Genomic DNA, 15,127 nt, shown 5'->3' with positions numbered 1-15,127 from the left:
TTTGCGGTACATGGGCCTCTCACTGTGTGGCATCTCCTGTTGTGGAGCACAGGCTCCGGACGCGCAGGCTCAGCGGCCATGGCTCACGGGCCCAGCCGCGCCGCGGCATGTGGGATCTTCCTGGACCCGGGCACGAACCCGCGTCCTCTGCATCGGCAGGCAGACTCTCAACCACTGCGCCACCAGGGAAGCCCCCACCACTGCATTTTTAAAGAGTATCTAGCCGGGCTTGAAAGTTTAACAATCTAATAAGAAATATTTGATTATAAAAAGCTCCATTTTACTAAGTCTGTGTTAAATGCTAGTTTATCTAAGATTAAATCTTTTCAAGTATCAAATCACCACAACTACAGTATTATTCAGAATCACTTTTATATCTGCAAATTTTCAAAAATTTCCAAGGGACACAAACCACTGAATAAAACAAATGTTAAGTGCAGTTACATATTATTTATCTGACAAGCTTAGGCATCTCAAACAGAGTGGGATGGGAACAAAAAAAAGTAAGTGCTCAAAGTATTTCTGACACTGAAGTTTGAATAACGGATATGAGACTATTTTAGACCTCTTTATGCTATATATGATTCATGTTACAATTCCATTAAGTTTACTAATATGGTATTTTTTACCCATAAGGGGACTGTTTGCAAGCGGAAAGTCCCTCACACCAGCAGTAAATTGAGATCTAACAGCATAAAAGTATGGAAGCAGGCAAAAATAAATCCACATTGTAAAAAACAGAAATAAAAACTAATAAGCACAAGCGCCTGGGCCCATTTAGAACAGGTCATAAACAGTTCTATAATCACATCTTTTAAGAGAGTATTACTATATATTATGCATACTACGACTAAGTGATTCTTTCCCATGTACAATATGAATCATTTATTGATACTAGTTGTGGGACTTTGGGCAAGTCCTTTACAATAAAAGAAAACCAAACAATAATAATAAGGGGGCAAATCAACAAATGCAAGTAATGAGAGAAGGTTTTACAATAAAAGGGTGGGGCACAAGGTTGGCAAAAGGCTTAAGTCAGAAATTTAAAGTTAGTTAAAGCCTTGAAAAAGTTGGCTTCAATATCTTTAAACAGGAATGCCCAGGAACAGAACAAGTCTAAAATATATAATTTTTTGGGACTTCCCTGGTGGCGCAGTGTTTAAGAATCCGCCTGCCAATGCAGGGGACACGGCTTCTAGCCCTGATCTGGGAAGATTCCACATGCCGTGGAGCATCTAAGTCCGTGCGCCACAACTACTGAGCCTGTGCTCTAGAGCCTGTGCTCCGCAACAAGAGAAGCCACCGCAATGAAGAGTAGCCCGCGCTCGCCTCAACTAGAGAAAGCCCACACGCAGCAACCAAGACCCAAGGCAGCCAAAAAAAGGGAGAAAATGGTAGGAAGAAATAAGTCACCAGTACCAAACAATTTCAAAATCCAGCTAATTTAATCCATATTCCATTAGACCTGGGAATACTGTGGCCTGTGGGTCCATCCTCTGAGCCTGAAGCTCCACCTTCAAAATTGTTCTTCCTTTTTCTTGAAAGGTAGCACATGTTTGCAGCTGAATAGTGTTATCAGCCTGTTTCCTGCCTATAGAACTTTAGAAGTCCATTAGCCTTCCCTCATTCTGTCAGTCCAAACCGGCCGTGTTTCTGCTGATATAACACTCGCAAAAAACCTTGTGGGTAATCTGTGTATACCATGAAGGTTCATGTCAATAGACAAGGCAGTCCTCCACAGATGTTCCCTGAATTCATATCATAGAATTCAATCCCTATTCCTGGCTTTGTTGAGATTACTGAGAACAGTGAGTCACGTGCCTATCTCTTCAGCAAAACAAGATTACTTAGCCATACTCTTGGCTTTCTCCCCACAGCACACTTGCCTGATAATGAATCTTCTAATTTTAGTGTCTTCAGAACAGGCTGAGAATCTCCGAAATCATCAAGTCCTAGATCTTTTTTGCTTAACAGTTCTTCCCTCAATTTCTCTCTTTCCTCTCACATTTTACGAAAAGCAGGAAACCAGGCCAAAGCTTCAATACTTTGTTTGGAAAACTACTCAGCTAAGTATTCAAGTTTATTGCTTACAAGTTCTCCTTTCCACATTAATGCAGGACACAATTCAGCCAGGCTTTCTGGCATTATACAAAAAAGATCTCCTTTACTCCAGTTGCCAATAACATGTTCCTCATTTCCTTCTGGGCCCTCACCAGAGGCACCTTTTACTGGACTGTTACTAGTACTAGAAGGCATTCCTATTTCTATCAACATTCTCTTTTATAATGATATAGTATGTATTCTCTAAGATGATAAAAAAGTTTTCTCTCCCATGGTCCTAACTTTGCTCTGAGTCCTCACCAGCAGTGCCTTTAACATCCATATTTCTACCAACAGTTTGTTCAAGGCAAACTTGCTTTTTCTATCATGTGTCTCAAAATTCTTCCAGTTTCTACCTATTACACATTTCTAAAGACATTTCTACAGTTTTAGTTGTTACAGTAGTATCCCACTCCCTGGTACAAAAATCTGTATTAGTTTCCTATGGCTGCTGTACTAAATTATCACAAACATGGAGGCTTAAAACAACAGAAACGTATTCTCTCACAGTCTAGAGGCAAAATCTAAAATCAATATCACTGAGCTGAAATCAGGGTGTCATCAGGGCCACACTCCCTCCAGAGGCTCTGAAGGAGAATCTGTTCTTTGCCTCTTCCAATTCCTGGTGGCTACTAGTGTTCTCTGGCTTGTGGCCACATTACTCAGCCTCTGTGGTCATGCTGCCTTTGGTGGGGCCATAATTCAGCCTGCCACAGGTGCATACGCTTCATACTCTCTGCCTTTACCCTCTTTTGGTTCATTTGCTTCAAATAGTTTTATAATGTAATCAGCTTAATTATCCATGTTCATAAAGGAATATATATTAGGAAATTTGGGATTAGAAATATGGCAAGAGAAATTTTAATAAGAAAATTGTACATGAAGTAAATGCAGAAAATTTAGCTAGTTCCCTCCATCTTAACTTTGGGGAAAATAAGTACTTTTAATGTTCAAAATAAAAAACTAAAGTTGGTAAATAAAATGCAACTCTGATCAAGTGAAGGGTTTTTTTTGTTTTGTTTTGTTTTGTTTTTGCGGTATGCGGGCCTCTCACTGCTGTGGCCTCTCCCGTTGCGGAGCACAGGCTCCGGACGCGCAGGCTCAGCAGCCATGGCTCACGGGCCTAGCCGCTCCATGGCACATGGGATCCTCCTGGACCGGGACACGAACCTGTGTCCCCTGCATCGGCAGGCAGACTCTCAACCACTGTGCCACCAGGGAAGCCCAAGTGAAGGTTTTTATGGAAAAGGTCCACTCAGGAAACAGATCAGGCTAAGGATCATGATCACAGCGTTAACTGGAATGACAGGCAGACAATCATCTCCATGACTAAATATTAAATATGTGGTTTTAAAGCTGCTATATAACAGATTCTCTCCTCCCTCAAACCTTTACATCTTATAATCTGTTTTATACTCAATTGGAAAACAGTTAAAAATAAATTTATTTCTGTTCTTACCTCTACACAGTCAAAGTTCTCATCAACTTTAGATGCATATTCAACACGGAACATTGTTGACAGGCTACCAGCAATATAATATAACAAGATCTTCAGACCCTTGTAACCAAAAGCAGTTTCACTAAAAGGGGAAAAACAGCAGTAATCTAAGACCCGAAAATGAATCTTTACAAAGTCATGACAAAGTATTAACCCTACATATAAACAAGTTTAACTTCATGGGTAGTTTCGAGATTTTAAACTATACTTATTAAAAACAAATACACAAACGAACCATACTGAATGAAACTGGGCCTCCGCTTTCCTCATTTATAAAGTGAGAGAATAATAACACCTACCTCAAGGATGTTTTATGGGTTAAATGAACAAGTTAATACATGTAAACTGTGTATAATATTGACTGTCACATTGTACAAGTATACTACAGCTACTGTTGCTGCTCTTACTGTTGCTACTACTAGGAGGCATTTCAAATCAGAGACAAGCAATGTCAAATTGATTCCTGGCTAGGCAAGCGGCTAAGATGTAGCCTTAGCCCAGTGCTTCCAACTTACCACTTGCATCCATCACCAACATCCAGAGCTATTGAAAGTGGTGAGTGATAGTACCTGTCTGATCACACCCCACTTATGAACTCAGAAAGCAGATCTGGAGCTGCTGCTATTTTTTTCCAACCTTGCTCCCCGCTACCCATCTACGCCTTGCTATTCCCTTTTTCAGCTTAAAAAAAGTCTTCTGGGACTTCCCTGGCGGTCCAGTGATTAAAAATCCGCGCTCCCAATGCAGGGGGCATGGGTTCGATCCTTGGTAGGCAGAGATCCTGCACACTGGCCAAAAAAACAATCCAGAATAGGTAAATTTATAAAGACAGAAAGTAGATTAGTGGCTACCCAGGGCTAGGGAGGGTAGGGGAAAGAGGGAACAACTGCTAATTGGTCACAATGGGAATTTTGGTGGGAGTGATGAAAATTGGCAGTGGTGATGATTGCGCAACTCTCAATATGCTAAAACCCATGGAACTTTACACTTTAAAAAGCTGAATTGTAGGGCTTCTCTGGTGGCGCAGTGGTTGAGTCCTCCTGCCGATGCAGGGGACGCAGGTTCGTGCCCCGGTCCGGGAAGATCCCACATGCCGCGGAGCGGCTGGGCCCGTGAACCATGGCCACTGAGCCTGCGCGTCCGGAGCCTGTGCTCCGCAACGGGAGAGGCCACAACAGTGAGAGGCCCGCGTACCACACACACAAAAAAAAAGCTGAATTGTATGATAGAGGCTTTTTTTTTTTTTTGGCGGTACACGGGCCTCTCATTGCTGTGGCCTCTCCCGTTGCGGAGCACAGGCTCCGGACGCGCAGGCCAAGAGGCCATGGCTCAGGGGCCCAGCCGCTCCGCGGCATGTGGGATCTTCCCGGACCGGGGTACGAACCCGCGTCCCCTGCATCGGCAGGAGGACTCAACCACTGCGCCACCAGGGAAGCCCAGAGGGTTTTTTTTGAAGGTGAATACTGAAAGAGTGGTTAAAAGAAGCAGTGTCATTTCCAGATTTCTGTCTAGGCTACCAAAACAAAATATGAGCAGTGTCCATTCTAGGACTCTGAAAATTATATGTAGTAGAAAGGAGTGGCAATGACACTAGGATCAAGATCAATGTCATGGGTCCCAAGATACAGAGTTATCATGATTATGTGATTGTCATCTGCCTACCTTAGAGGAGGGGTATGCAAGCACACCACTTTTAATGACATGCAAAGTGAGTGTGCAAAATGCCATTAGGAAGCAGTACCTGTGAAATTAGATCCTACTCACTAAGGTATTACCATAGGAAGAGATTTTAAATAGCAGTAAGAGGAAGAGAATAAAATAAAAAGCTCCTTAAAGACAGAGATACAAAGAGAAAGCATTCTTATTTTTATGGTGTAATAAAACCTGTTTAAAATATGAAAGGCTCAAATTTTGGCACAAATCAATATATAGTAAAATTCAGTTATTAATATTTAAAAGCACATAAAATGCCTAATCTGATGTATTCATAAGAAATTCTCAAGAAACTTGTTCCATGAAGAGACATTTGTCAATTTAAAAACACATTAAATAAATATGTCCAAAATGTTGAAATAATGCATAGAGAAAATAGCAATAAGAGGGAATATTTTAAATGTCAACTATGTCTAAACACTCTTTCCTACTAAAAAAACCATGGTTCCTTGAGAATATGCCCGACTCCAGAACTAGCAGAGGAAGTACAAGGTGAACGTGGAACACCTTATTGTATCACAAGGTAACATGTCCTCAAAATGATGACGATATATCTAAAGGACTCAAAAAGCCAGTTTGAAAGAGCCACTTGTTGAATCTGTGATAATTTGAGCATCAAATTAATAACAGTAAAAGATTATAAACCATTAATTTAAAAAAAGAATCCCTGAGTCTATTCTGATATAAACAATACACAAGGGGAAGAAGAGAAGCTGTTTTTATAGCAGAATGCAAACTAATAACTGCTGAAGGTGTGGTAGAGTTAGAAAATCGCCATTTTACAATCATAGTAAAATACTGACATGAATCATTAACAGTTTTAAAGCTGCTGAGCGAAAGTTTGATGGGAAACAGGATATTTTCACTCTCAGACTATCTCCCCACAGATTACATATAAATAACAAAGAAAAGCCCAATAACCTTTTAGTGGAGAAACCTGGCAGATACCTCGAAACTTAATGACCCAAGTTAGCTTAACCAACAATGGGACAAACTGACCTCATAGACTTTCTGATATGACACACTGAGAAGGACATATACAACTTCTGTTGTGGTACTACAAAAATATGCATTATCTGAATTTAATCATGAAGAAACAATCAAATGAGTCCAAAATGGTTTATAAAACTAGCCTATTCTCTACAAAAATGTCAGTGCCATGGAAAACAAAGCCTGAAGAACTGTTTCAGACTAAAGGGACTAAAGAGAGATGACAACTAAATGCAATACGTGATTCTAGATTGGATCCAGGATGGGGAAAATGGTTATAAAAGAATTACTAGGAATCAACTGGCAAAGTTTGAAATGTGGATTATATTTTAGAAAACAGTACTGTATCAATGTTAAATTTCCTGAGTTCTGATAATTCTACTATGGTTACTGTCCTTGTTTTTAGGAAATACATACTAAAGAATTTAGGAGTAAGAGAAGATATTCCTGCAACCTACTCTCAAATGGTTCAACAACAACCTATCAATATATTTATATAAGAGAATGATTAAAGCAAATATAGCTAAATGTTAATAACTGATGATTGTAGATAAAGGATATACAGAATATTATTCTTGCAACTTACTGTAAATTTGAAATTTTCTTCAAAATCAAAAGTTAAAAAAACAAAAGGTGATGGACTATTCTAATAATGTAATGAAGGTATAGGAAATTAAAGAATTGTGCTGAATAGCCCAGGATGTATCTTTAAAGTTGCTTCTGAAAATAAATTTCTCTTAATTGCTTATTTACTTGTCCCAGAATAAACTTAAGCTTTCCAGATTTAGGGGAGTGTTTTCTAAAAGCAGTATAGCAAAATGGTAGGAAAAAAGGAGTAGTTATGAATATGGGCTCTGCAGTCAGACTGACTAAATCTGAACTTCAGCCATTCATACGTCCTTAGGCAACTATCCAATCCCACCAATGTTAATGTTACAAATGATAATACCATTGCTAAGATTATGAGAATTAAATGAGATAATGCACCTATAGCACTAAATGATAGGTATTATATAGTAGATTGGTGTCTCAATGTAAAAAATGCCATTCTTATATTTTAAAATAAATTACATGAAAAATAACAGTAAAGAAAATAAATTCTCATCTCTAAATTAAAAAAAAAATGTTTTTGCCATACTAATTTGACAAATATCTTACTAAGTTACTTACTCATCCCCAAAGAGTTGATGGGTATATTCAGGAAAGAAAGTTCTAATGTCATTCTCAAGATCTTCAGGAAAACGAACTGTTTAAAAGAATAAAAAATATAGAGATATTAACGATATTAAAGATGACAGGTATTTCCAGTTTAAGAATTTCAGTGTAACTAGGATACAGCCAACATTTTTCATACTTAAAATGTCACTTTTCCATTATATGATTTACACTGGATTCTCATGAGGAAAACAAACAATGAAAATCAGAATATTACTTTGAGTGCTTCAGCGTCAAAACCCTACTGATTCTAAGAATTAGAAAACTAGGCATGACAGAGGCATCTGATTTAATTTTTACTTTTCTGGTATGTTTATACACAATGCAAAGAGTAAAAGGAAACAAAACCAAAAAAGCACTTTGAGATGAGAAAAGCTACAGTACAAAGGAAACAAAAACAAAGTGCTGTAAGAAACATTCTGAGAACAAGAACAATCTGAGTTTGATGAAGCTCATAGCATCACATCATTCTTTATGACTGCAAGATGATGATGTTTATGTTGTTCCTAGATTTTTTCCTTTTCTTTTTTGCTATTAAAAGTAACGCTGCAATGACATCCTTAACCGTGCTATACTTTTACAAGTATACATAGAGTAAATTCCTGGCAGTACAAATGCTGAAAAAAGTACTGAAATATTTTTGCAAATACTGCTTAAGTGCCCTTTAAAATACTGTAAATACACACCAGCAGCTACTTAAACTCCTTTGTTTCTCCCATATCCCTGAGAATACTCTGTACCCTCAACTTTAATTTCTACCAATCCAGGATGGAAATGGGTATCTTGTTATTTTTATTTGCATTTATTATGAGTACTGATATTACTGGACTTCTTCCCAATATAATTTATCTTATGAAGAAAAACTACCAAAAAAACCAAACAAACCCTTAAGCAATTGAAGAATGAAAAGATAACTGCAGATGAAAAGTTTCTAACACTGTCCTTGTAGAGCAGGTCATTCACAGGGTGCCAAAGTTATCAACTAGCAGCTTACTGATTTACAAAAGGAAAGACAATCTTTTCACTGTAGAGATCTGGTGGTCACCATCTTTCCAAGTGATCTCAAACTTAGAATCACTCATTGTGGGACAGACCAACAATATGTGCCTCTTGATTCAATGCAACATAATGCATACAGTATCACCTATGAAGTTTTCTTACTGAAAAATTTTATCCTAGCTCGAATCCAGCTTTATATCTTCCAATTTACAATAGAGAAGGGAACAAATTAAATACCAGCAAAAGGAAATAGACAAATCCAGAATGCAGATTTGTTTAATAATTCTATGTAATGACTTTACTCTGCCTAATAAATCAATGGCATCGGGAGGGAAAAGTTCCATGGGTAGGAGGGACTGTTCTGGATTAAAAGAGATTAAAGAAACACCCAACACAATGCATGATTCTTGAGTGGATTCTGGTTTAAATCTTTTTTTTTTTTTTTAAGCCACTGAAGACTTTCCAGAACAACCAGGGAAACCAGAAAATTTCATGATACCAAAGAATTACCACTAATTTTCTTAGGTGTAATAACTGTGTTGTGGTTATATATGTGCATATTCATATATTAGGACATGTGCTATGAGCAAATTCATGATGTTCAGAAAGCTACTTTCAAATAATTCAGCAAAAATACACACACAATAAAGCATATATGGAAAATGTTAATTGTTAAATCTAGGTATAGGATATACAGGTATAATCCTATTCCCTCAATTTTTCTGTGTTTGCAAATTTTCGTAATGAAAATTGAAAGAAAAAAAGGCCTGGGAAAATACAGCAAAATGCTAAGATTTGAAAAAGCTGAGTGATGGAATCAGAGATATTCATTAGTTGCTTGTAATTTTTGCATGTCTGTAATATTTCATAATAAGAAAATAAAGTAGTCCAATATGTCTAGACTCATTAACCTAAAAATTCCCAACTACTGCATCTTTAATATTTTAAAATGTCTCAAAGTCTCTAGAAATTATTAAAAAATAATTTCAAAAAAAATTAATTTCAAGCTACTGCTTCTAATATGTATAGCACTTTGGTAATGATGGGTAGAGACATGGATAGAGAAAAAGACAAGTAATGAAAAGGAAAAGTGTAAGGTTAGTTATGATAACTATTTCTATAAATTGGATTGGCCTTCTTCCAATACCCACTCCTGTCATCCAAATTAGTGAGGTTTTACTATTTTAGCATGGAATTTAGTCCACAGAAGATAGGAACTAAAAGAAAAAGTAAAGTGATGAATCTTTTAGTTAAAATGAAGTAAAACTCGGGCTTCCCTGGTGGTGCAGTGGTTGAGAGTCCGCCTGCCGACGCAGGGGATACGGGTTCGTGCCCCGCTCCGGGAAGATCCCACATGCCGCGGAGTGGCGAGGCCCGTGAGCCATGGCCACTGGGCCTGCACGTCCGGTGCCTGTGCTCCGCAACAGGAGTGGCCACAACAGTGAGAGGCCCGCGTACCGCAAAAACACAAACAAAAAACAAACCAAAAAAAAAACCCCAAAATGAAGTAAAACTCAAATAGCTTAAGGCAAATATATACTTAAATATTTATTGGCTTGAGCAGATTTGATTAGATTTTAAATATAAGAATCCAAGAGAAACTCTTTAAAACCACTGCTGTGTAGTTAATAAAGGATTCTTTTACTATCCAATAAGTGAAGTTTTTATATCAGTCCTTATCGTGAAACTTGAAATATGAAAATTTGTTCACTGTACGACCTTTAACCACACTGGGCAGATTTCTAAAAAGTTGCCTAAAAGTTCCTGGCATTACACATTGAGAAAATACCATGGGTTAAATTTGATAGAGATTAGAATGAAAGTAATCTCCTCAAAAGAGGGTTTTTAAGGTAAAAAGTCCTGGGCCTTAGACAAAAGGAACCAACAATTGGTGCTAGGGGCACAAAGAACGGAGGTTAGTCCTTTTAATAGACAGGACAAATGTGAGTTTTCTATTCTCATTTTAAAAACCCTCAACACTTATACAAATGTAGTAATTACTATGAAAGGGATGAAACCAGATCTCTAAATCTGCCTACTCTGGGCATATCAAATAAACAGAGTTATAAAATATGAGGGCTTCTGTGTCTGGCTGCTTTCACTTAATATGTTGTCACGGTTCATCCATGTTGTAGCATGTGCTAGTAGCTCATTCCCTTCTCGTGGCTGAACATTATTCTACTGTACAGAGGTGCCGTATTTTGTTTATACACTCATCAGTTAACGAACATTTGGGACTATTTGAATAATGCTGCTATGAACGTGTGTGCACAAGTTTTTGTGTGAAAAACATTGTTATTGGATATACATTTAAGGAGCAGTCACACACAAAATAATAATATGTTATTAATAATATTATTAGTTGTCACTTGAACATTTACTGTGTGCCAGGCAATTTGTTAAGGATTTTATAAACATTATTGTAGTTAATCCTTGCAAGAGCTGTACAAGGTAGGTAACATTACTACTTCCATTTTACAGATGAATAATGCAAAAAAGAATAATTTGCTCAAGGTTACAAAGTCGGTAATAGTGAGTTTAAGGCTGACTCAATCTGCATATATATATGTACATGAGAACACATACGAAGTGCTGTTACGTCAGTAAAGCAAGAGAGCAAGCAAGCAAACCAAATATCAAGCAATAGAATGATTAAATAAATTATATAAATGTGAAATGGTTTATATAATCACTAAACATCATGTTACTGAGATATTTGGTGACAGAGAAAAATGTTCACAATGTACCTACAGTTAAGTGAACAGAACATGACACTGTGACCTGAATTTTATAAAAGAGAAATAATATAAGTAAATATATAATTTAAAAAACTAGAAAGAAATATCCCAAATTACAATACTGAAGTAGTTATTCTGGGTGACAGAATTACAGGTTTAATTTTAATTTCTTATATTCTTCAGCACTTTTTAAAATTTCTGCAAAATATACATTATTCCAATAGAGAAACAGACAATATAAAAACTGAAATAATTTAAAATAAGCACTAAAAATTTTCTTTCCAAGAAAAATTATGTCATTCACATCTGTGGAGACAAATGGAAGATCAGGGCCTGGAATACTAAATGGCACCTTATTGCCAACATAGGACCTGCAATGAATTTTCTTTTTGAATATACATCCTATTGTTTCTACTCCTATATATATAGTTCCTGTATTTCCTAGTTCTCCGAATCACTTCTGTAATTTTTGGAGGGACAAAGAAGCATAAAAGAAGATACATTCCATCTCCAGGCTATTGTAAATAGAGCTGCAATGAACATTTTGGTACATGACTCTTTTTGAATTATGGTTTTCTCAGGGTATATGCCCAGTAGTGGGATTGCTGGGTCATATGGTAGTTCTATTTGTAGTTTTTAAAGTGTCCATCATCAGATGAATGGATAAAGAAGATGTGGCACATATATACAATGGAATATTACTCAGCCATGAAAAGAAATGAAATTGAGCTATTTGTAATGAGGTGGATGGACCTAGAGTCTGTCATACAGAGTGAAGTCAGAAAGAGAAAGACAAATACTGTATGCTAACACATATATATGGAATTTAAGAAAAAAAATGTCATGAAGAACCTAGGGGTAAGACAGGAATAAAGACACAGACCTATTAGAGAATGGACTTGAGGATATGGGGAGGGGGAAGGGTAAGCTGTGACAAAGGCAGAGAGTGGCATGGACATATATACACTACCAAATGAAAAATAGATAGCTAGTGGGAAGCAGCCGCATAGCACAGGGAGATCAGCTCGGTGCTTTGTGACCACCTAGAGGGGTGGGATAGGGAGGGTGGGAGGGAGGGAGACCCAAAAGGGAAGAGATATGGGAACATATGTATATGTATAACTGATCCACTTTGTTAGAAAGCAGAAACTAACACACCATTGTAAAGCAATTATACTTCAATAAAGATGTAAAAAAAAAAAGATACATTCTACATATGTCGTATTAGCCAAAAACAAAATTAAGAAATCACCAATGCATGTTAATCAATTATTAAAGTTTAATTAAATACTTAGGCGTTTAACATATGTACAACCCACTAACAGGTGCTCATATTGCAGATACAATGGGTTCTAGCTCTCAAGCAGCTTCAGAGATGCCACATATTCCCCACTGTATCTAGTTGTACTCTAGACTGTAAGTTTATTCATAACCCTGTGTTCTTTAAATAACTGAAATCTTAAGTGCTCTGGCCAACATATATTTTCCTGAGTATACTAAATTCCAGAGCTATGGCAGAAATAACACATGAGCCTAGAACATCTTGTTCCAGAAAGTAATCAAAAAACGAAGTAATCAAATAATAAGGAGGACATGTAAAAAAGACACAGAAGCCAACTTGATCTGGCCTCCCACTGGTCAAGTCAGGGCCAAATTGACCACCAAAATAAATGACAGTAACAGGTTATAATTCATTAAATAAAATAGGAAATAAATGAAAGAATTGAAAGTTTAATGAAAAACTGATAGGATGCAATGAAATCTGCACATCACTTCTGTGATAGTCCTAACAAAGATATACAATCTGAAATAAACGATAAGCAAACATGTGCCAAACCCAATTTGAGGGACATTCTACATAATAACTGGCCTGTAATCTTCAAAGTGTTAAGGTCAGGAAAGTCAAGAAAAGACTGACAACTGTTCCAGTCTGAAGGAGACAAAAGAGACAGCCTGGAACACTCCTTGAGATATCCTTGAGGTATCTACACGATTCACAGATTCACTTTACTTAGCATCTACTCAAATGTCACCTTAGTTGTAAGACCTGATCACTCTCTATTTTCTCCATAACACATATCACATATCACAATGTGTCATGTATTTAATATGTCTGTTTCTCATAATGAAAATGTAAGTTCAGTGAAAAGAGGGACTGTTTGTATACTGCTCTACCTCTAGTGCCGAGATAAGTGCCTGTCACATAGTACACCTAAATAAGTATTTGCTGAATGGTAGTAAACTTAAAACAAAGATCATCTCAGTAGAACTAACAATACACTGTATTTTTATAATTGGTTATATGGTTTTTTAGTAGAATTTAAAAGAGTATACTGGAGAGTAAGGGATAAAGGAAAACAAAACACACACTACATAGGAAAAGAGGAATGAGAAAGTATAAGGAAGCAACAGAAAAAGATGACAAAAGCAACAAACAATAAATGTAACAGAGATAAACTAGTTAGATTAAAAAAATTTTTACAAATCAAATTCAGTATGTTCTCTATAAATGACATGCCTAAAAGGAATGACAGGTTAAAAGTAAATGGAAGGACAAAAAAATGTAGCCTGTAAAACACAAAACCTGAAAATGCAATCTAAATTGTATTAAGGCAAGAAAAGCATTAAATGGCCTAAGAGGACAATCTCTTCAAAATGATTAAGGTGAATTATTTCAAGCCTTTAAGGAACAAGTATACCTAATGCTTTAAAAACTGCTGAGAGTAGGAATGGTAAAGTGGGAAGGCCATGAGAAATAGTTACAAAGAGTACAAAAGCTGACCTTCACCTTCCCTAAAAAGAAAGCCTTGAGGAGAAAAACACAGACCAAGATCATCTATAAACAATAATGTAAAAATATTTAAAGATAATATAGTCTTCATCAAAACAAAATATCTCGAGGTACTGAAATGCAAGGATGGTTCAAAATCTAAAGATTAAAAAATAAAATTATTTAAATATTATGTTTTACATTGTATATAAGATAGTATAATAAAAATTATTTCCAGGGAAACCAAAATGGCACTCAATAAAGTCTAATATGCATGTTTGAATAAAAACTCTTTGCAAACTGAAAAATACTCTCCAATGTAATAAGCCAGGATCACGTTTAGTGGAGAAATAACAAGAACCATCATCATTAATTTAAGGAAGAGGAATGACGGCTATCATTTTTTAACACTGTTCTGAACGTGCTAGCCAATGCAAATTGAAAAGAGAACAAAGTAAGAGGTATATATAGAAAAGAAAGTGAATTTACTAAAATGTTCAGATGCTATGATTGCATGCTTGAGAAAAACAAAGAAAATCAGCTGAAACCACTCTCCACAACAGTAGAAGAATCCAGTAAGATTATCTGTTTTTAAAATATATTAAAACAACAATGACAACAAAAAATATATTAAAGACAAACAACTCAATGAAAAAATATGCAAAGGATCTGAACAGATACTTCTACAAAGAAGATACACAAGCAGCCAATAAGCACATGTAAATATGCTCAATGTCATCAGTTATTAGGGAAATGCAAATTAAAACTGCAGTAAGATGTCATTTCACACCTACTAGGATGGCTATATATAAAAAAATAGTAAGTGCTGACAAGGATGTGGAAAAAGTGAAACTCATACATTGCTGGTGGGAATGTAAAATGGTGTAGCCACTATGGAATATAATTTGGCAATTCCTCAAAAAGCTAAACATAGAATTATCATATGACCCAGCAATTCTGTTCCTAGCTATATGGCAAAAGAACTGAAAACAAGGACAACAGACAACTGTATCTCGATGTTCACGGCAGCATTATTCACAATTGCCGAAAGGAGGAAACAACCCAAGTGTCCATCAACAGATGAATGAATAAACAAAGTGTGGT

At 36.5% G+C, this 15,127-nt stretch overlaps 1 protein-coding gene across 1 annotated transcript in view; it reads right to left on the bottom strand.

Annotated features, from left to right (window-relative positions):
• HAT1 (histone acetyltransferase 1) overlaps positions 1–15,127 on the bottom strand; it is a gene marked incomplete at its 5' end in the record, with an annotated part of 50,749 nt that overhangs the window by 26,147 nt on the left and 9,475 nt on the right. The window contains 2 exon segments of the mRNA XM_079923964.1: positions 3,560–3,680; positions 7,472–7,547. Of these exon segments, the coding sequence (XP_079780090.1) occupies positions 3,560–3,680; positions 7,472–7,547 (197 nt within the window).

Source organism: Stenella coeruleoalba (assembly GCF_951394435.1).
Source record: "Stenella coeruleoalba genome assembly, chromosome: 6".
NCBI lineage: Eukaryota > Metazoa > Chordata > Mammalia > Artiodactyla > Delphinidae > Stenella > Stenella coeruleoalba.
This window is presented reverse-complemented; position numbering and strand designations above follow the sequence as displayed.